The sequence below is a fragment of the Epinephelus fuscoguttatus genome, linkage group LG13 (genome assembly GCF_011397635.1).
Source record: "Epinephelus fuscoguttatus linkage group LG13, E.fuscoguttatus.final_Chr_v1".
NCBI classification, from domain to species: Eukaryota; Metazoa; Chordata; class Actinopteri; order Perciformes; family Serranidae; genus Epinephelus; species Epinephelus fuscoguttatus.
This window is the reverse complement of record NC_064764.1, coordinates 536733-557845: the sequence shown is the minus strand read 5'-3', so window position 1 is coordinate 557845 and position 21113 is coordinate 536733. Positions and strand designations below refer to the sequence as shown.

Below are 21113 nucleotides of genomic sequence, written 5' to 3'. Positions count from 1 at the left end.
ACAGGCACTGTAAAAGGAGCTTTAGTTACCTCGTTGTCTGTCTTTGTATTGGCTAACTAGTCTTTTGTAAGACCATATTAAGAAACCAATATGAATATTCACTGATGTGACACAAAGTTAAGTATTAAAATATATACATACAGTATAATCATTGCATGACTGATATTGATAAAATCATCCAGAAAGATGAGGTTACTTGAAAGACAAAGCATTGCAGTACACCAGTATGAATGGAAGTACAACAAGACAAGCAGCAGGGGCAATAGGAAGTGGTGAAGACAGAATAATGAGACAGTAAGAAAATGTGCTGTTCAAGTGAAGGAACACTCACTTGGCACCACATATGCACCGAACAGGATCCAGATGGAGGCGATGAGGGAGCCAAACATCATCATGAAGCCGATAAACAGCCAAAGACGAGCTCCTGCAAAGACACAGAAATGCTAATCACTTTCATTAGCTCACGAGTTAGTCTTCACACCCTGACAGCTGAAAACACCGATTTGATCTTTTTGATCATAAGCTAATCAAATTAAAGCAGAGCAACGATGCCTGTGTCAAAGAGGGTCAATACGAAGAGTATTTTAGAATGCAAGGTATGAAAATATTTTGCATGCATTAAATACAGATATATATAAATCAACCTAAAGGATGTATTAATACATAATGCCAGTTGTCTAGTGGTAGTCTAAGAGCAGGAAGCTATCCTCAAATGGCTGAGAAAATAGAAGTAGTATTTCCACTAGAAACTCCACTAGGGGAGGCTGTGGCTCAGAGTGTTCGATCCTTGGCTCCTCCTGTCCGCATGTCGAAGCATCCTTGGGCAAGATACTGAACTCCAAATTGCCCACAATGGCTATGTGAGTGTGTGTGACTGGTTACTGAGTAGCAAGTGGCACCCTGTATGGCAGCCTCAACCACCAGTGTGTGAATTTGTGTGTGAATGTGACTCAGTAGTGTAAAAGCGCTTTGAGTGGTCAAGAAGACTAGAATGGCCATTTACCATGCCAGCATCAAAGTCAGTGACAGCGCTGAGAAGATGTCTAAACGGGACAGCCGACGGGATGGGATCATGGGCAGCACGGGTGTGATGTTTTTCTGGCCTGTTATGTGTGCAACCCACACAGGAGATTTAAAAAGTAGCGGCTAACTCAAAGAAGAACAGCAGCCAAATGACTGTTATTGACATGTTAGGACATTGTCATTTTTTATAAAGTGCTGCTGATGCATAAGTTACATGTCACACTAGAGGCTGATGCTGTTGTGTAACATGTCATGCCTGTCATGCCTCTTTCGATTCCACGATGCCGGCATGCTGTCTAAAATCAAACACTGGAGCAGAATGATGTCGTCGTCGTTGGGTTCTGTGGAAAAATGCAAATGCGGCGTCAAACAGTTTTCATTGTAGCTCTATAGCGCCATCTCTGTGTAAAAAGGGACACTGACTGTTTGATCAGATGCTGACCAGAGGCAGGTACATGCACAGACATTTTGATAGGCAGAAGCTCAATTACAATTCAATTTAACTCAGTTTTATTGAGAAAATAAAAATATCACAAATATCACAAATCACAACTTGACTCAAAGGGATTTACAGTGTAGGACATCTCTCTGTCCTTTGTCCCTTACAGTGAATAAGAACAAACTCCTTGAAAAAACCCTTTAACCAGGAAAAAACAGGTGCACCCTCCCTCCCAGCTGTGTTGTGGGCACACATGATTTATCCTAAGTCACACACACACACACACACACACACACTTCTCTTTCACATAACAAATATATCACAAATATATTGTTTTTAGCAATTTTATTTGTATTCATGAATAATTTAATTAACCACCACTTGCACACAACAGCTGACAGTGTCATGTGACGAGTGCTACCTGGAAAATGTAGTGAGCTAAGCCACCATTTACTCTACATCAAGTTTCACTTCATTGAAGCTATCCCCAGAGAAATCTAGCAAGCTAAGCTACCAGAAAATGGCAAGAGTAACTTGCTACTTGCAAGTGCTGGCGTCAGTCTTATTACTTATCTTCAGTTTAATTATCCGTACTTTTATCCAGACCTCTGCAGAAAAAAGTCTGCTGTACTCCAGAGTTTTTCCTGGAAAAAGAGCTTGTAATTTTTGTGGACATCAAGGCGCTACTCAGTCAGTTAATCAACTTTGCTACTGAAAAGCTATTTGACTCAGAAAGTAGTGACGTTACTGCCACGCTACTGAGAAATGTAGTTAAGTTAGTAATGTCACAACTTGTAGTGATACTACTGCCCACCACTGCATGTGACAGGGGCAACAGAACACTCTTGTGCTCTGCTGTGCTAGTTACACTGCATTATAACATTATGTGCATATGATATGTGTGGATGGTTAGTGAAGCCATCTCCTCCCTCTCGTGATTTCTCTTTTTGAAACATAGCAGCATACTGATTACTGCAAACTGTTAATAAATTGATACCAAAGCTGCTGCTGCTTTTTGGATGTGACTGAAAAAACAAAACTGAGACTACTTAAATACTGATGTACCCATAGAACAGGTCTATACCTTGTCCTTTTATTAAACAAACTAAATAGCCTTAAGGTATTCATCTTATTCACATGACGGCATGTCATTTCCGTCTCTGCATTTACAATTCTCCTCTGCTCTCTGTATGATGCACGGCAGAGTTCCGTCCTGATGCACACACAGACATGTACGCACACACACAGGTGAGCACACTCCCACCAGCGGACAGAGAACACATGTCGAAAAAATATGTCGCGTCAACCACCTGAAAAGCAGACAAAATATCTGAGTCTTTTAAGAGCTCCAGTAAGGTGACGTAAAGTGAAGATGGTGAAGAAGAAATGTTCCGATGTTTCGTTCCACCCATATCTGTGGCTCACTCTGTAGCAGCTACAGAGGATCTTTTCACATTTGTTTTTGTATGACTTGAGTTCAGAGCTTTCAAGCTGATGTTTGAGTAATTTACATGCATGTATCCATAAACTTCATTGTGCTAAAGGAAGCAGTCAACTCCAATACTATGTATTGGTACTAGGGTTGCAGCAATATACCAGTTGTAAGGTACACCGTGATATAAAAGTTGATAGTTATCACACCGAGTACATTACTTATCTGTGATACTGGGGGGAAAAAATGTAACAGAACTAAATAGTTTGTTCAACCAAAAATAACCCGCAATATTTTCTGAGATGGTTATCGTACCATGAAAATCTCAAAACGCTGCAACCCTAATTGGTACACACATACAAACACATATTGAGAGAAACACACCTGTCCTGCCAAGGCAGCCCTCTCCATATGTATCTCCTCTCACCTGGCCATTAGAAACTGCATTTATCCTGAAAACAAAGACACAATCAGCAGTTACACAAAAGAGGAATCAGTCCTTAAGACTGACTGGTCTACAGTGCACTACACAGTAAGTTGACCTGAGTAACTCCCATGGTTGAAACTGCAGAAAAACAATATGGACAATAAAGAGATATTGTCAGTGTTGCTTAGTGGGATATTTAAGATTTTTATTTTTTAAGTGGGGTTGTGTGAGATACTTATCCGTATATTAAATACAGTAGATGTTAGTTGTCACGCCCCCAGTTTGGAGAAGCAGGCTTGAGTCTGACATAGAGGTTAAACAATGTAGCTTCCTACATGCTGACTGTGGAGGGGTCAGCCACAAAATGTATTTTAGCCACCTCAAAAAAGTCCCACCTATTGTACACTATATTGAGAGTATTTGTTAGTGGTTTACTTTATGGCAGACAGTGATTTCCAGTGGGAAAATGAAGCAGTTGTATTGCTCTTTTCAAAGCCAGACTCCATTGAGAAAAACAGTGATTTAATTTAAACCTGTTTGTACAGGTGTCACTGCACAGTAGAGCAGTGCACCACCTCTCCAGAGTCTGCTAAATCTTTCTACAGGTCTTCTGCAGTCAAACAAGGGTTTTTATTTGCCTTTCTAAAAATCCTACAAGCAACTCATTTGGAAAGTTTTCTGTCTTCCAGACCTCAACTTGACCTCCACAGTTCCTTGTTAACTGCCATTTCTTAATTACATTACAAACTGAGCAAACAGCTACCTGAAAACACTTTGCTATTTTCTTATAGTCTTCTCCTGTTTTGTGGGCATGTTATTTTAGTTTTCAGAGTGCTAGACAACTGTTTAGAGGAGCCCATGACTGCTGATTGTTGGGACAACGTTTCAGGAGTCAGAATATTTATAACGCTTTGAAATTTGCATCATCTGGCCTTTTACCATGACTGGGAACAAGCCATAGCCCTAACAAGCTAAATAAGGATGCCAAAACTTTTGCATGGTGCTTCTTGTCTTTTTTTCATTCTAAAATTGTACAAAATAAAATACACTGATCTTGCTTAAAATAGTGAAAAGCATGGTGCATCTTTAACTTCATGCCTTTTGGAAATCAGTTCATCTTCTACTTACCTAACTATTCACAGTAAACAAAAACTTGACCAGGGGTGCCCAAAGTTTTGCATGCCACAGTATGTCCGTTTCAAATGTTAACGTCACTGTCCTCATACTTCCACGTGCCCTCTATGATAGCATTGATACAGCCAATAGATGGCACTAGAGGGCAGTAACAAAAGTTTCACACAACAAATAAGGCGTTGGTGAAGGAGGTCATAATGCTGTACCTTTAAACAGAACCAGCCTTGTAGATGGCAGTGGTTTGTGCAGCCATTACATACATCTCGATAGAGGAAGGGTTCTTTTCTCTATTTTCATTATTTATTATTATATATTACGAACTGGATCCATTCCATTACTTAAATTTCCTTGTCATCTCCTACGGTCGTATCTTGCTTGAACTACGCTACACTGCCTTCATGGTCTACGGTGGTTCTGCTACTTTAAGAAAACAGGCACAAATATGGACGAAATAAACGCAAAGAATGGACAGAAGGCCCTGTATGTCTCTGTCTCTGATGTTGAGCATAAATGCTTACTCATCACTGACATCCAAAATCAAACCAAATTAACAAATGAATATTTAATCTAGTGTAGTGTCCATGCTCCATGCCACCTGGAGATGTATGTTGTTTTGGTTGGATTTCCTTCACTATGTGGCATCCATGTGACTTGCGTATGTTTGTGACACCATCTTCATGAAAACATTTTGTAGCCTAAAAATCTGAACACATTGCCATTTCTTTTCATTGTTACAATCACTCACATAGCTTTGAGATGTGGGAAGTGACTAAGAGACACTTACAAGAATATTGAAGAAAGTTGAAAGGATGTAGATAAGGTCACTTTAAACAGAGCTGTCAGTTCAGCAGCACCACAACACAAGATTAAACAGCAGAAATGTAACGCCTGCTATTTTCTCTTTCCAGAGCCTCCTGCTTGATAATGGATTTCTCATCACTTTAACCAATGCTTTTATGCAATACAGCATGCTTGAAGCAGCCAATTAAATACATATTATTCAGATTTGTTTTATCTGTTAACGGCACTAATCTAGTTGATCAGTTCTACAGTTCAAGGAAGGCCCCAAAACCACCCACATCAATTTTCCATATAAACAGGAGGACTTCCTAAATCAATCACTTATTGTTTGTTGTACTGACAAAATTAGGATATCAATACTTCCTCACATTTAAGCCTTCTTATGACAAGAAGAAGGCATACTGCAGTAATGCAGTCCCAGTAAAGTCTTCAATTATATTCTCTTCTTTCACACGTCATTGCTTTTCAGACATGCAGACAACCTGTCTAAATAAGCACCGCAGCATCAGATCTTATACTGTACACCTACAGCTCATACAAATCAAATTAACAGCAGCTTAGCTCATTCACAATATATCTGGAGCCATCTTATCTCACTAAACTGAGAAACAGACCTTTTTCGCTGTACAATTTTTTGGCTTATCATAGCAGGAAAAGCATAAATGTAATTGGTAACATACAATATTTTTCCCCAAATACACTGCTCAAAAAAATAACGGGAACACTGAAATCACACATCCCAGATCTTGATGAATGAAATATTCCAAAAGAAAATCTTTACTGATTACATAGTGTAATTCGTTGAGAACAAAATAATGTAAGAACAATCCATGGAAACCAAAATCATTAACTCATTAATTAACTCAGGACTGGATCACAGAATCAGAATTCAAAGTGGAAAAATCAGATCACAGGCTAATCGAACTTCTGTGAATTTCCTCAGGACAACTCATAATGTGGCTCAGTAGTGTGTATGGCCTCCACGTGCCTCTATACATTCCCTACAACGTCTGGGCATGCTCCTGATGAGACGATGGATGGATGTCCTCCCAGACCTGGATTAGGGCATCAGTCAGCTCCTGGACAGTCTGTGGTGCGATCTGGCTGCGGTGGATGCTACAATACATGATGTCCCAAAGGTGCCCGATTGGATTCAGGTCTGGGGAACGGGCGGGTCAGTCAATAGCATCAATGCCTTCGTCATCCAGGAACTGCTGACACACTCCAGCCACATGAGGCCAGGCATTGTCATGCATCAGAAGGAACCCAGGGCCCACTGCACCAGCATATGGTCTTACGTTGTGCCTGAGGATCTCATCCCGGTACCTGGGTCAATGACGTGACGCTATTTTTTTGTGTCCATATGGTTTAGTCAGATTTAAATGCGTTAAATTTTGAAAATAAATGTATGATTAACTTACAGACTTTAATTTTGTGTGGATCCAGTATAAAATTTCTGCTTTTAATACATTTTGAGAGAATATATAAGAGGATAATGGCAAAAATGTCTAAGTGGTGTAACCATAAAAACTTACACCAAATAATTAAACTTGCTTAAAAACACTAAATTCTCAATAAAACACCATATCAACTAGTTTGGCATGATTTTTAAATTATTACTTTTTTATATTCAATAAAGGTAATGGAACATGATTGTTCTAAATATGAAATTTAATTTGGGGAATCATTAAAGTCAGGTAAACTACATGAAGTGTCAAGTGGTGTAAATACCATTTAAGCTGTTTTGTTAATACTGTAAAGAAGGTCATGTGACAGGAAATGGTATTACAGAGAAGGACCCCTGATGATCACAACTGCTGCATGACAAGGTTAGAATCTCTTAAAATTACTAATAAATTGACGTTTTAAGACTCTGGTCAGGTTTGGTAAGTTTACATGTCAAATGGTATGACCCTAGAAAAACATTAATAATTCATAAAAATCATTAAAATGAATATTTACTTTAAAAATTATGTTTAAATATTGAGACTAAAGCCATGTGCTTACACAGGTGTCCATGGTAATGCCTGTCAAATTTGATTTTAAAATGAAATGTCAAATGGTGTAACCGGTTACACCATTTGACTCCTATTAAGAGCCTTTCTGTTATAGGCCAATTATGTCAAATATCAGCAGTTTATGATAGTAATTTGTTAGATATCAGTAGTTTATGATGCTAATTAAAGATGTATTATAAAAAAAACTACTTTTGAACTTGTACAGTAGCTTTAGAATATCTAAAAATCCAATAACTCATTTAAAGTAGAAGTGTTACTCAAACATTAAAATTTCTGTCTGTAAAATACAATTATTTACATTTCTGCTATTTCATTACTAATATATGATACATTTATAGAAAACTAAAGTAATCAAACTAAATAAATAAAATCAATTTTCCCCATTAGATGCCAGTTTCTAACAAGGAAAAAGTGGCTTGTCATAGATGGCTAATGCAAATGAATGCTAATGAATGCTAATGCTGAATGCTGAATGCTTGTTTTTGTCACGTCACTTATTCCCTTATCAGAATTTAAAATACAAAACATGAAACATGAGTTAAATTTTAAAATGAAATGATTGTTGTTAGCGAAGAATTTACAGTAGAACAAATTAGTTAATTGTTGACTGAACTTTTTCTCTCATTAAATTTTTATCAACCGTATTCACAATAGTAGACCAGTTCACCCTTATGAGTTGTTGTCAGGTGACTTTTTTCTTATCAGAACTTAAGATACAAAACATGAGTTAAATTTTAAAATGAAACATGATTGTAAAATGTTTTCTCAGCAAAGAATTTACAGTAGAAGAAATTAACTCACTGTTGTCATATGTTCTTTTTTCTGAACTGAAATAACATGAAAAAAACAAGTTCACTTAACCTTGTTGACAGTCATATTTGATTTTCAGTGTCAATTTCTTCAACAAACAATGGTGTTTGACTGTAGAAGGAACATGGTCAGGCAGTATATCATATTTTTATGGAAAATACCAGTTACACCAATTGCGTCACGCGTTATTTAGAAAAAAAGGGGTGTTTTTAGGAAATGTCCTGCTCAGTATTGCCAAAATGCATTTAAATTTAAATATAGAAATACTTCTTATTTCAATTTAATGCTTTTGAAATAAAGATTTTTTTATAAGTACACTTAAATCTACTGTAGGTGGATAAAATATTTAATATTTATCATTCTTTCCTGGTTACACCATTTGACATTTTCAGGAGCATTCAGTCTTACTTTTCATAAAAAATGGTGCAAATGTCATTTCAAATGACATAAAACCAACAAAAATACAGAATGTACATTTTAACAAATCTGATGCATGCTTTTAAAACTATTTTTCAATTCAATTCAATTCAATTTTATTTATAAAGCCCAATATCACAAATCACAATTTGCCTCACAGGGCTTTACAGCATACGACATCCCTCTGTCCTTATGACCCTCGCAGCAGATAAGGAAAAACTCCCCCAAAAAAACCCTTTATCGGGGAAACAAAACGGTATAAACTTCAGGAAGAGCAACTGAGGAGGGATCCCTCTTCCAGGACAGACAGACGTGCAATAGATGTCGTACAGAATAGATCAGCATAACAAATTAACAGTAATCCACATGACACAATGAGACAGAGAAAGAGAGAGAGAGAGAGAGAGAGAGAGAGAGAGAGAGAGAGAGATGCAGGTAATGACAGTAGCTTACAACAACATTATTGAAAGTAATAATATTATAGTTATAGTTCTGGCTACTGTGGTACAATATGTTGAAAGTATGTATTAATATCTGGCAGTATACAAGTGTGACAATAGTCATATGTGTATAATAACAGTAGAAGTATGACTAATGACTAATGATGGCAGCAGCAGCAGGAGGCATCTGGCAGGACCACGACAGCAGCACAACCACACACGTCACGCTGTCCAGGCACCGCTGCGATATGAGTTAATCTGAGAGACAGTGGAGCACAAAGGCTCCGGAGAAGAAGCCAAGTTAGTGACATCCAGAATGGCCGAGTTAGCAAGATGCAGTAATAGAATATGAGAGAGAGAGAGAGAGAGAGAGAGAGAGAGAGAGAGAGAAGGAGAGAAGGTGCCCGGTGTATTATAGGGGGTCCTCCGGTAGACTAGGCCTAAGTCAGCCTAACTAGGGGCTGGTACAAGGCAAGCCTGAGCCAGCCCTAACTATAAGCTTTATCAAAGAGGAAAGTCTTAAGTCTAGTCTTAAATGTGGAGATGGTGTCTGCCTCCCGGACCGTAACAGGAAGATGATTCCACAGGAGAGGAGCCTGATAGCTGAAGGCTCTGGCTCCTGATCTATTTTTGGAGACTTTAGGGACCACGAGTAACCCTGCGTTCTCAGAGCGCAGTGTTCTGGTGGGATAATAAGGCACTATGAGCTCTCTAAGATATGACGGAGCTTGACCATTTAGAGCTTTATAAGTTAACAGTAGGATTTTAAATTCAATTCTGGATTTTACAGGGAGCCAGTGCAGAGAAATATGATCTCGTTTCTTAGTTCCTGTTAGTACACGTGCTGCTGCATTCTGAATTAGCTGGAGAGTTTTTAAGGACTTACTAGAGCTACCTGATAATAGAGAGTTACAGTAATCCAGCCTTGAGGTAACAAAAGCATGGACCAATTTTTCTGCATCTTTTCGGGTCAGGATAGGCCTAATTTTCGCAATATTACGCAGATGAAAAAATGTAGTCCGCGAGGTTTGTTTTAAATGAGAATTAAAAGACAAATCTTGATCAAATATTACTCCGAGGTTTCTTACGGTAGTGCTAGAGGCCAGAGCAATGCCATCTAGAGAAACTATGTCATCAGATAAAGAGTCTCTGAGTTGTTTGGGGCCAAGAACAATAACTTCAGTTTTGTCTGAATTTAACATCAGGAAATTGGTGCTCATCCAAGTTTTTATGTCTTTAAGGCAGTTATGGAGTTTAGTTAATTGATTACTTTCTTCTGGCTTCATCGATAAATACAACTGTGTATCATGCGCATAACAATGGAAATTTATAGAGTGATTTCTAATGATGTTACCTAAAGGAAGCATATATAGAGTAAATAGGATTGGTCCGAGCACAGAACCTTGTGGAACTCCAAAACAAACTTTGGTACGTAAGAACGATTCATTATGAACGTCAACAAACTGAAAACGATCAGATAAATAAGATTTAAACCAGCTCAGTGCAGAACCTTTTAGGCCAATTAAGTCATCCAGTCTCTGCAGTAGAATTTGATGGTCAATTGTGTCAAACGCCGCACTAAGATCTAATAAAACAAGTACAGAGACAAGTCCTTTGTCTGAAGCAATCAGAAGGTCATTTGTAATTTTAACTAGTGCTGTCTCAGTGCTATGATGCACTCTAAATCCTGACTGAAATTCCTCAAATAGATTATTATCATGGAGAAAATCACACAGCTGGTCTGCGACTACTTTCTCAAGGATCTTTGGCATAAAGGGAAGATTAGATATTGGTCTATAGTTGGCTAACACCTCTGGATCCAGGGGGGGCTTTTTTAGTAGAGGTTTAATTACAGCTACCTTAAAAGACTGTGGTACATAGCCTGTTAATAAGGATATATTGATCATATCTAATATATGAGTGTTAACTGAAGGAAAGACCTCCTTAAGTAGCCTAGTTGGGATGGGGTCTAAGAGACACGATGATTTAGATGAAGAAATCAATGCGGTCAATTCTTGAAGAGAAATTGGGGAGAAGCAATCTAAATATATATTAGGTTAGCTGTGTTTGAGGTTAGATAGGTACTATCTGAGGACAGGAGGTCATGAATTTTGCCTCTAATAGTTAGAGTTTTGTCATTAAAAAAGCTCATAAAATCATTACTGCTAAGGGCTAAAGGAATACAAGGCTCAATAGAGCTCTGACTCTCAGTCAGCCTGGCTACAGTGCTGAAAAGAAACCTGGGGTTGTTCTTATTGTCTTCTATTAATGCTGAGTAATAGTTTGCTCTGGCATTGCGGAGGCCCCTCTTATAAGTTTTGAGACTGTCTGTCCAGATTAAACGAGATTCTTCCAGTTTGGTTAATCGCCAATTCCTTTCAAATTTTTGCGATATTTGTTTTAACTTACAGGTTTGAGAGTTATACCAAGGAGCGAACTTTCTTTATTTTTTTAACTTCTTTTTAAGAGGAGCTACAGAGTCAAGTGTTGTTTGCAGCAAGCCTACAGCGCTATCGACAAAATGATCAAAGTCGGAACAGGAAACCTCTGTTACTGAGGGACGTGGTATTGAATTTAACGACGGAGTAATCTTTTCCTTAAATTTTGCGACAGCACTATCTGATAAACATCTAGTATAGTAACTGTTGCTGAGTGGCGTGTAATCGAGTAAAAAGAAATCAAAAGTAATCAGATAATGATCCGATAGCGAGGGATTCTGTGGAAAGACTTTTTTGAAGATATTTCTGAATTGCTCAACTTGCCAACCCTTATTTGTCACTGATCAGCAGTCAGGGTACCTCTGGCTAGCACGTGGAGGTCTGTGCGGCCCTCCAAGGATATGCCTCCCCAGACCATCACTGACCCACCACCAAACCGGTCATGCTGGAGAATGTTGCAGGCAGCAGAATGTTCTCCATGGCGTCTCCAGACTCTGTCACGTCTGTCACATGTGCTCAGTGTGAACCTGCTCTCATCTGTGAAGAGAACAGGGCGCCAGTGGCGAATCTGCCAATTCTGGTGTTCTCTTGCAAATGTCGGGCTGCACAGTGCCGGGGTGTGAGCACAGGCCCCACTAGCCAAGAATCAACCAGAAAGGACGCAGAAAGGGAAATGGTCTGTAGCCACCACCTGCAAAACCATTCCTTAATAGGGGTTTAGAGTTGGGCGGAATCCAAATTTTGTTACCGTTAAACCTTCCCCACATTTTCCCGGGGTATACGGTATTACCGTGACTTATTAAAAATCACTCTGAAGGGCTCAGAGGGAGTCGCCAAAATGTCGGCTTGCACCTTTACTGTTCAGAAACACAATAGCAAACATTACATAGGCCTAAGAATACTGAAAAATAACAACAAAACATGTACAACATTAACAACTTTTATTGATAAATATTTAATAAAGTGCAAATGCAGCAGTCAACCAAACAGAATGAAATAACAACAAACTGCCTGTGGGCTACAGTCCACTTCCAGTACAGTAATCAACACAAATCATTCAATTAAAACACAGCCCTATAGCATCCAATACTTACAGGCTTATCAAATAATAAAAAAGTAACAATAAATAATAGGGATGTCCCGATCCAGCTTTTTCACTTCCGATCCGATACCGATATTACAGCCTTGAGTTTTGGCCAATACCGATACCGATCCGATCCAAGCGCATATTATACATATTCACTTATTTTGTTGTCAGTCATGTTAGAAAAGGTTTGATCAAGCGATATTACTCTAACAAGAACAACTACTTAATCAGGTTAGGTAGAATGATCCACAGTTGGTATGAGAAACTGACCTGTTTATTGTTAACAGGGTTAAGTAAACAAACTTTAAACTTGAACATTAACATTAAACGTGAAACGTGAAAAAATGGATCGGAGTTCTTGGATCAGCATTTTTCCATGCAGTCCGATCCGATGCCGATGCCCGTTTTTTGCTAATATCAGCAGCCGATACCGATCCGAATATCGGATCGGGACATCCCTAATAAATAACAAAGGCAGTAACGAAAATGTGTGCTATACAGCGTATCCTGAGACCGCGACGAGTACTGTCCGATGTTGATCTATCAACCTAAATCAAATAAATTAAAGCACGCAGCTCTACAGCATCCAGTACTAGGGCTCATCAAATAACAAAAACAGAACAATAAATAAGGCATGACTGAAAATGAGCATATATAATCCTATCCTGAGAACGCAACAGGAAATACTGTTCGCTGGTTTATTTTTACAGCCTACCTTAAGTTTGAAAAGTTCACCCTACGCAAGTCCGAACTGTTTTTTCGAATAGCACAGGCAACTCCTCATTGAAAATGAAATAAAAACAAAGTATAATGATAACTATAACAGAATCATATGCTTCAAAACTATTCAAGGTTTTACGCCAGAAAAACCAGCATGTTCAGTACTTTTTCCTAGGGATGTCCCGATCCGATATTTGGATCGGTATCGGCCGCCGATATTAGCAAAAAACGTGGAAAAATGCCGATCCAGTTTTTCACGGAATCCGTGCCAGGTTTTCTGGCCAGCCCAGCGCTCTGCGATTCAAGCAGTCCATTCCAGTGATCCGCTGCAGCTCTTACTATCAATCCACCAGGCCAGCATGCAGACGGCAGATACACAAAGGGTAGGAAGAGTAGCGGTCAATTTAGTTAACTATTTGTTTTCTGCTCTGGTTTTTTGAGAGTGATATTTTTATTTGGTTTACACTCTTACTGTTTAAGTAAAGAGCACTGATGGCATTGTTTTGGGCACAATTAGTGAAATTTGAGCCATGGATGGACTACAAAAACACTACTAAAATAACTGAAGAGGAAAGGCTGCATTGTTTGTTAAATGCCAACAATGTCTTGTGGCGTTAATCTTTTTTTTTTTTACTTATTAGGGGGCCAAAGCACAAGTGTTGTGGATCATTCTAACTAACCTGATTAAGTAGTTGTTCTTTGCTTGATCAAACCTTTTCTAACATGACTGACAACAAAATAAGTGAACATGTATAATATGCGCTTGGATCGGATCGGTATCGATATCGGCCACAACTCAAGGCTGTAATATCGGTATCGGATCGGAAGTGAAAAAGCTGGATCGGGACATCCCTACTTTTTCCAGCTGGAGCAGGGCATGTAATGGATTGACAATTTTGGCCGCAGTGCCGGGTGGTTGAGGTTGCGCTTCTCCCTCCTCCACTCTGATGGCCACTGGACCTGCTGCCACTGCTGCTGCTTGGCGAAGTTGTGTTTTTCTTTTTGGGACCAACTCGCTTGATAAGCTGCTTGCCATCTTTTCTTCTCTTTCTCACGTCCGAGCTGTCACGTGACAACGTCACATCCAAAAACTTTATCATATGTCACCTCCCGACAATAGTAAAGGGCAGTTGTAAGAGAAACATTATAGCCTACTATTAGTTTTAATAGTATTAAATTGAAAACTCAACCACACATACATAGGTGCTGGACAAACACTCATTATTTAGTCATCAAATAAATAAGGCCTATATGCGCGGCATATTTTTTTAATGATGGTAATGAAACTTATACCGTTGCTATTTTTAGATAACACGGGATACCTTATTACCATATTATCGCCCAACCCTAAAACGGTTGTCTTGGTAATTGCCTATCCTTTCCACCTGTTGTCTGTCCAATTTGCACAACAGCAGGTGAAATTGATTCACAATCAGTATTGTTTCCTAACTGGACAGGTTAATATCCCAGCATTTGATTGACTTTGAGTTACACTGTGGTGATGATGATGTGTTCCCTTTATTTTTTTGAGCAGCGTACATCCAACGCAAACCTACTTTGCTTTAATCAATTAACCAGGAAATAAATAATGAATTTGTTGATCTAAGTCTTAGCTACAGTTAGCAATTGTCCCATTATGAGTTGATGGGCTTCCTAGCTACTGTGTCCCCAAAGCCAAATTTAAAACTATTGTCTACAGCAGTCAAGTAAAAATATTTGAGACCACTGTAAATTAAATTCGAGACTTCAAATTCCAATTTCCCACTCCTGACCACTGCTAAGTGTTTTTCTTGGAGATACTGCTTCCAGGAGTTGTTCCCTGTGTATGCACCCAGCTACTTACTGTGATTATTCATACAGACAGAGAGATAGTGTACAGCACTTACATGAAGAATGCTATGGTGGAGAAGACGCCACACGTGTGGAACGCATGGTTCATCTGCTCCTGGGATGGATATGTCACTGCTGCATCAATTATGATCCACCAGCCTGTGAAGAACTGGGACAAGAGAATACAGGGTTGACATTTGAATACATGAGATGCTGTTCCTTTATATGACTCTCTTATGTTGTCATGTTGGGGAACACTGGTGGAAAAGAGAGAATATAGAGAGGTAGAGGATTACAAATGGCACAGTCCTAAAAGCTCCTTATAATCACATCTGTATGACGTAGAGGAAGAAACTCAGTCCCATGACAATCTTGTCCTTTGCATAAACTCACACAAAGTCAGTCACACTCTAAAATTTTACTGTAACACTTCTCTTTTTCTGCCTGTCAGTCATTCAACCATTTTCTATATCTCTAGAGCCACTGACCAGAACTCCAGAGACAACAGAAGCCACAGCATTCCTCCTCTCCCCCCAGTCAATGCATTCGCAATCTGGCCAGCGGAAGTTATCCAGAAAGCCAGCCATCTGCAGCCCTCTTCGTGTCCTCCTCCTTTTTTGTCTGATCCTTCTCTGCACAGGTGAATTAGTCCTCTTCCTGACTCCGTATGTGTCAACACCTGCTTCACCTGCTGTTCTTCAAAGACTGCAAGCTGCTCTGCTTCTGACTGAGATCAGTGACTCTGTCAAAGTTGCCTGTGGAGGATGCATATATTCATGTCTTAGTAACATCTTCTGACCACAGCTTTTGAAATAGATCTAAATTTGCTAAGTTTGAGACGTGTCTCAAGCCTCAGATATGCCTTCGTTATACAGACCACTTTTCTCTGAATCATTTAGTCATTTATTGGTGGCTTGCTAATGAACACTAATATTTGATCTGGACAGCATGACTCTTAAGGGACGATTTCTTATTTAAAAAAAGGGGGGGGGCATGTCAAATATTTTTAAAGCATTGTGGAAGGACTTGTGTTTCTGATTTTGGCTAACAAATTCAAATGGCTGTATTTTGTATTTATTTTACAGCCAATTATTTCAAGAAAACATGCCATCCAATCCTGCATGTATTCTTTGCCAAAAAAGGCCAAAATTATGCAATGTAACATAGTCACAAACTGTAAAAACAAAAATGATCATTGGATTTTCACATTTCTGACGGTCCTTGGACACATCATATGTGACAAACGCTCCCACCAAACAAAAAAAACAAAAACCAAAACCAGACCTGATCATATTCTTATTCTAAGTTCATTCATTCATTTATTCATTGTCCATAACTGCTTATCCTGTTCGGGGTCGCAGGGGTCTGGAGCCTTTCCCTAACAAACATTGGGCAAGAGGCAGGGGCTGTTTGTCTCAGCCAGCAGCTTAGTTTAAAAGTATTTTAAGATAAGTGTCAAAGTAAGTTAGTCTACATACAGAAAGCTGTCATTTGAGCTTGTTTGTAACAATTTGCTATCAGCCAAACTAGCATGCTGTCTAAATCAGTGTGTAAGACATAACGTTAGTGACAGAGGATGGAGCATATCGCTAACTACATGTTTATATGTTCATACTTGCTGAACACATGTATTGATAAAGTATTGGCTTCTTACTCGCTAAGGGTTAATGTCACTTACAGTAACGAGTGTAGCTGCCATCAACTTGAGTAATTTTCAAGTTATCCTAACTTTGTTTCCACCGAGGCCGCACGGCTGTTCACCGGTTACCGCGTTGTGTAGGCGTGTGTGTGTGTGTGTGTGTGTGTGTGTATTTGGAGTAGCCACAGCACAAAAGAACCAATACTGTTAGGGCTTATCAATTTGATAATTTAACCCCGGGGCTAATTTAGTACCGGGTTTTGGTACCCATCCTTAATCAAAACACAAATGAAGTGAAGGTTATAGAAATGAAATGAAGATTAAAGCCACACTGGCACAGAAGTGCCGAACGCTGCAAGTGTGTGTTTCACCAATCAGCATTCTTCAGCACACAGCCCCTCAAGAATTCCGGGTAATCTGAAAAGTCCTACCCCCCTACTAGGTACGTTAAAGTTTAAGGTTTTCCAAAATCCCGGGTAAATGATTAAAGTTCCTGCGGTGGAAAAGGGGCTGTAAAGACAGACAACCATTCACCATTCACACCTACACCTATTCACACCCATGCTGACAAGGGGAGAAAATGCAAACTCCACACAGAAGGGCTCCCCCACTCTGCAACCCTCTTGCTGTGAGGCCGCAATGCTAACCACTGCACCACCGTATCGCTTTATTCTGTGTCATTTAAAATGTAGCCAAAATGAACTGTTTGCATCAACTAACCAGCATGCATGGCAGGAGTGAAATACTAACGCTTTTTTAAACTCCAGGATTTCATCTTCAACTTTAAGCTTTCAAACATCTAAGGGTAAGTTTTAAAAATCTAATAACTCATTTATGGTGGAGGGAGTGTCATGCATTTCCACCATTTACTCAGGGAGGCTCAAGGAAAAATATTTGTAGCTTCAGAAAGAGTCAAAAAATAAAATAAAACAAAACAAAGTCATACCGCTGCCGTTCCCTCCTCTAACAAGTCCCTAACCTGTTCATGATTTTCACTTCGGGCATTAAGTCAAGCCAACAAACAGCTAATATTAAAATAAATGTACAAACTCAATTATTGGTTGATTATTATTGATATTATTGATTATTGGTTGATTTTCCATTAAATCAATCTATCATGACCAGTGTTTCAGATTTACTCATGAGCATGTTAACTGGCGACTTTCAGCCAAATGCATCTGTGGTTGTCATAGTGACAACAGCTGTTTTCAACCAGGAAGAGAACACGTAGCTGTCCTCATGAATGCCTCTTTGTTCAATTTTTCATTACAATATCAAAACATTGCCAACCTGATCCGTCTTTGGACTCTTCTTAGAGGAACCCAGTCACATACTAAAACTCAGACGTGGTATGAATCACACTTGTTATGACGGAATGTTGATAACAGGAAGAGGGCAAGTTGCTTTTCCTGTAAATTTAACTCATATCTCTAATACATTTTCTATAGGCCTACACAGTTTCGTCTTTGGTGCCTGTTTAAATAAACGTGCCATATAAAGGAACCGTTCAGCCCTTTGAAACATAAAAAAGAGAACATTTTCACAGGATTCAAACTCACTCCATCATGGGAAAACAACGCTTTTCGCTTTTATGTAAACTTGGAAAATCAGATAATTTGAGGGTTCAGGAAAAAAACATGTGGGTATATGGTATATCAAACATGTAAAGTTACAAGATGGCGCCCCCAGTGCGGACGCCTGTTACAGCAGCTCCTGCTCACCGCTGAGCTTCTTTTAATTTCTTTTTCATTTAACTTTCTTATTTGGAGTTTTTTTTTTTTTCAGTCAGCTAGCTAGCACTTATTAGGGTCCAAGCAGCTAAGCTGCCAGGACACTATTGTAATCCTAGGTATTCTTCTTCTTCTTCTTCTTCTTTCTTCTTTCTTCTTCCAAGGAAATCATACTTCCCATGGGTGAAAACTCACCAAACTTTGCACAAAGGTCCAGTCTCATGCCAGATATCCTCAGCTGTAAACTGAAGCCAATAGTCCTGATGGTGGCACTACAGCAAGCGTCTAAAGTTCAAAAATTTGAAAATTCATAACAAATCAACCATACGTGCTACAACTTCACAACTTTCATCAAACTGTAGCCCCAATACTGAAGAAACTTTTGTACATTTAAACCTATTAAAAATTGTGAAGTTCATCACTGTTTTTTTTTTTTCAAAAACTGTAAAACTTCTTAAACCTATCTCCTCCCACAATTTTTGCTCAATTAACACCAAACTTGCTACAGTGCATCTTCAGACTGTCCTACAAAAACTATGTTTCTCAGATTTTTTGATTTATCAAAAATTGACTGTAAATTCAATACTTGCTCAATTGACACCAAACTTGCTACTGAGCATCTTCAGACTGTCCTACAAAAACTATGTTTCTCAGATTTTTGATTTATCAAAAACTGACTGTAAACGGTACTGTAAACATATACATGCAAATTCTTGCTAAATAAATCTTCAATGTTCATGAAAAAAAGACAAAATTCTAGAGTCATGGTCAATGATGTGTGGCAAATTTTAGAATTTTATCTCAAAAACTGAATTTTTGACAGCATTTTGAATTTTGCTCTAATGTGAACAATTGGAGTCAATGTAAAAATGGCAATTTTAAACATGAGTTTTTCACATATGGAGCAAATCAATCATTGTTACAAACAAATTACCAACATCTCCATGCTGTCTAGATGCAATATGTGTATTTTCAGATTTTTGTCTTAATAAATGAATTTTTTACAGTGGTTTCAAATCTGCCTTTCCATGCACGGATGGCTGCTTTCCTACACAACAGTGAATGGCTTACTCAATTTGTGAAGCCACTGTTGAATTACTACTTGCCAATTAGCTCACAGTGGTAGATGACTGTCTTAGGTTCCAGAGATTGCGGGTTCAAGCCTCAATTGGTGCAGAATCCACATTGTAATGTAATCATCTTCTTGTGCTCCAGCTTATTGCTTAAAATTGCCTGAGCGTGACTGATCACTGTGCAGCATCTTCAAGTCTTTTTTCTGCTAGAAAATCTGCCTTCTCAGGCTTGAAAATAAACCAAACTTTGCACAAAGATCCAGTGTCAATACTTCAGTGTGAAACCATCTGAGGCTTCTCACTTTGCACATAGCTCAACTAGTTAAACATCAGTTTTTCACTTATGGAGCAAATCAATCATTGTTACAAACAAATTACCAACATCTCCATGCTGTCTAGATTCAATATGTGTATTTTCAGATTTTTGTTTCGATGACTGAATTTTTTTTACAGTGGTTTGAAGTCTGCTTTTCCATGCATTGACGGCTGCTAAACCTGCACGTCTGGCTTAGTCAATTTGTGACGCTACACATCAATTGTCACTGACTAATTAGCTCAGTGAGATAGAAATTGATTCTTAGTCTCAGAGGTTGTGAGTTCAAGCCTCAGCTGATGCAAAAGGCAGATTGTGTTGCTAAATTCTTAAATATCTTCCAATTCTTCTGCTTGCTGCTCAGAATTGCCTAAAAATGCCCAGACCCGACCCATCCCTGCGCAGCAGCTATAATGTTCTGTTTTGTTATGGAGACGAAGACTGCTCTCTATATAGCGTTCTTTCTCCTATTTTTCTATGGATACGATCATGTGCGGGGACCTGGCGCCCAGCCGTGGCTCCGTTGTTTACACCCGGGGCCAGCTGTTAGCGCTACAACACACAGCAGTGCAGCCCAAGGAGAGGCATGATATTCCCAGCGAGCTGCAGAGAAGGAGACGGGGATGTCGCGCCGGAGTGCAGCACCGACAACGGAGGAGATGGTACAAACCCGTCCTCCCGTCCGTCGTTATGGGGAACATTAGATCGCTCCCCAACAAGATGGACGAGCGGTTGGCGCTGACTCGCCATCAGAGGGAGTACCGGCAGAGCAGCGTGCTGGTGTTTACAGAGACATGGCTGAATGCGGAAGTACCGGACACAATCGCCGTGCTGCACAGATTCCAGCTCCTCAGACATGACAGGACAGCGGACAGCGGTAAGAGGAAAGGAAGAGGGCTGGCTGTGTTTGTGAATGACAGATGGTGTAACTCTAACTGGTGCAACTGAATTTTCACTTTCTGAGCTCTCCCTTTTATGCTGGTGAAGATTCGAGAGAATCTCCACCCTTTTTCCTTTAATCCTGCCCACTTGAGCCCAAACCTATTGGTGGCAGGCCTTTTTCTTTTGCTCAGACATGCCTGGACATGTCTTAATGGTGTAATCTTTTTCCCCCGGCGTGGAAATCCCCAAACTCTCCCACCATTAGGTTTGAACTCAGGTTCACCCTATTTTTAAAAAAAAAAACATGTGGAACTTGGGACTATTTCTATAGGTTCCTTGTGCTTTCATGCAATATAAAACCTTAGAGTGTGTGTGTGTGTCTATTATTACACTTCCAGGCAGTACATGGTATGGTATGTGTGTGTTTTCAATATAGGAATACAAAACTTTGTGTAAAAGT

At 39.2% G+C, this 21113-nt stretch overlaps 1 protein-coding gene across 2 annotated transcripts in view; it reads right to left on the bottom strand.

Moving 5' to 3' along the window:
- The window catches only part of LOC125900116 (transmembrane protein 50B), an 84919-nt gene that overhangs the window by 55112 nt on the left and 8694 nt on the right, over nucleotides 1–21113 (bottom strand). Inside the window, exons 2-5 of one of the 2 annotated variants that reach the window (XM_049594913.1) lie at nucleotides 15505–15771; nucleotides 15073–15185; nucleotides 3279–3346; nucleotides 332–424 (exon numbers count right to left, since the gene is read on the bottom strand). In XM_049594913.1, coding sequence (XP_049450870.1) covers nucleotides 332–424; nucleotides 3279–3346; nucleotides 15073–15185; nucleotides 15505–15603 — 373 coding nt within the window. In that variant the 5' untranslated portion in view covers nucleotides 15604–15771. The remainder of the gene's footprint in view (nucleotides 1–331; nucleotides 425–3278; nucleotides 3347–15072; nucleotides 15186–15504; nucleotides 15772–21113) is intronic. The other variant, XM_049594914.1, reaches the window with a different exon arrangement.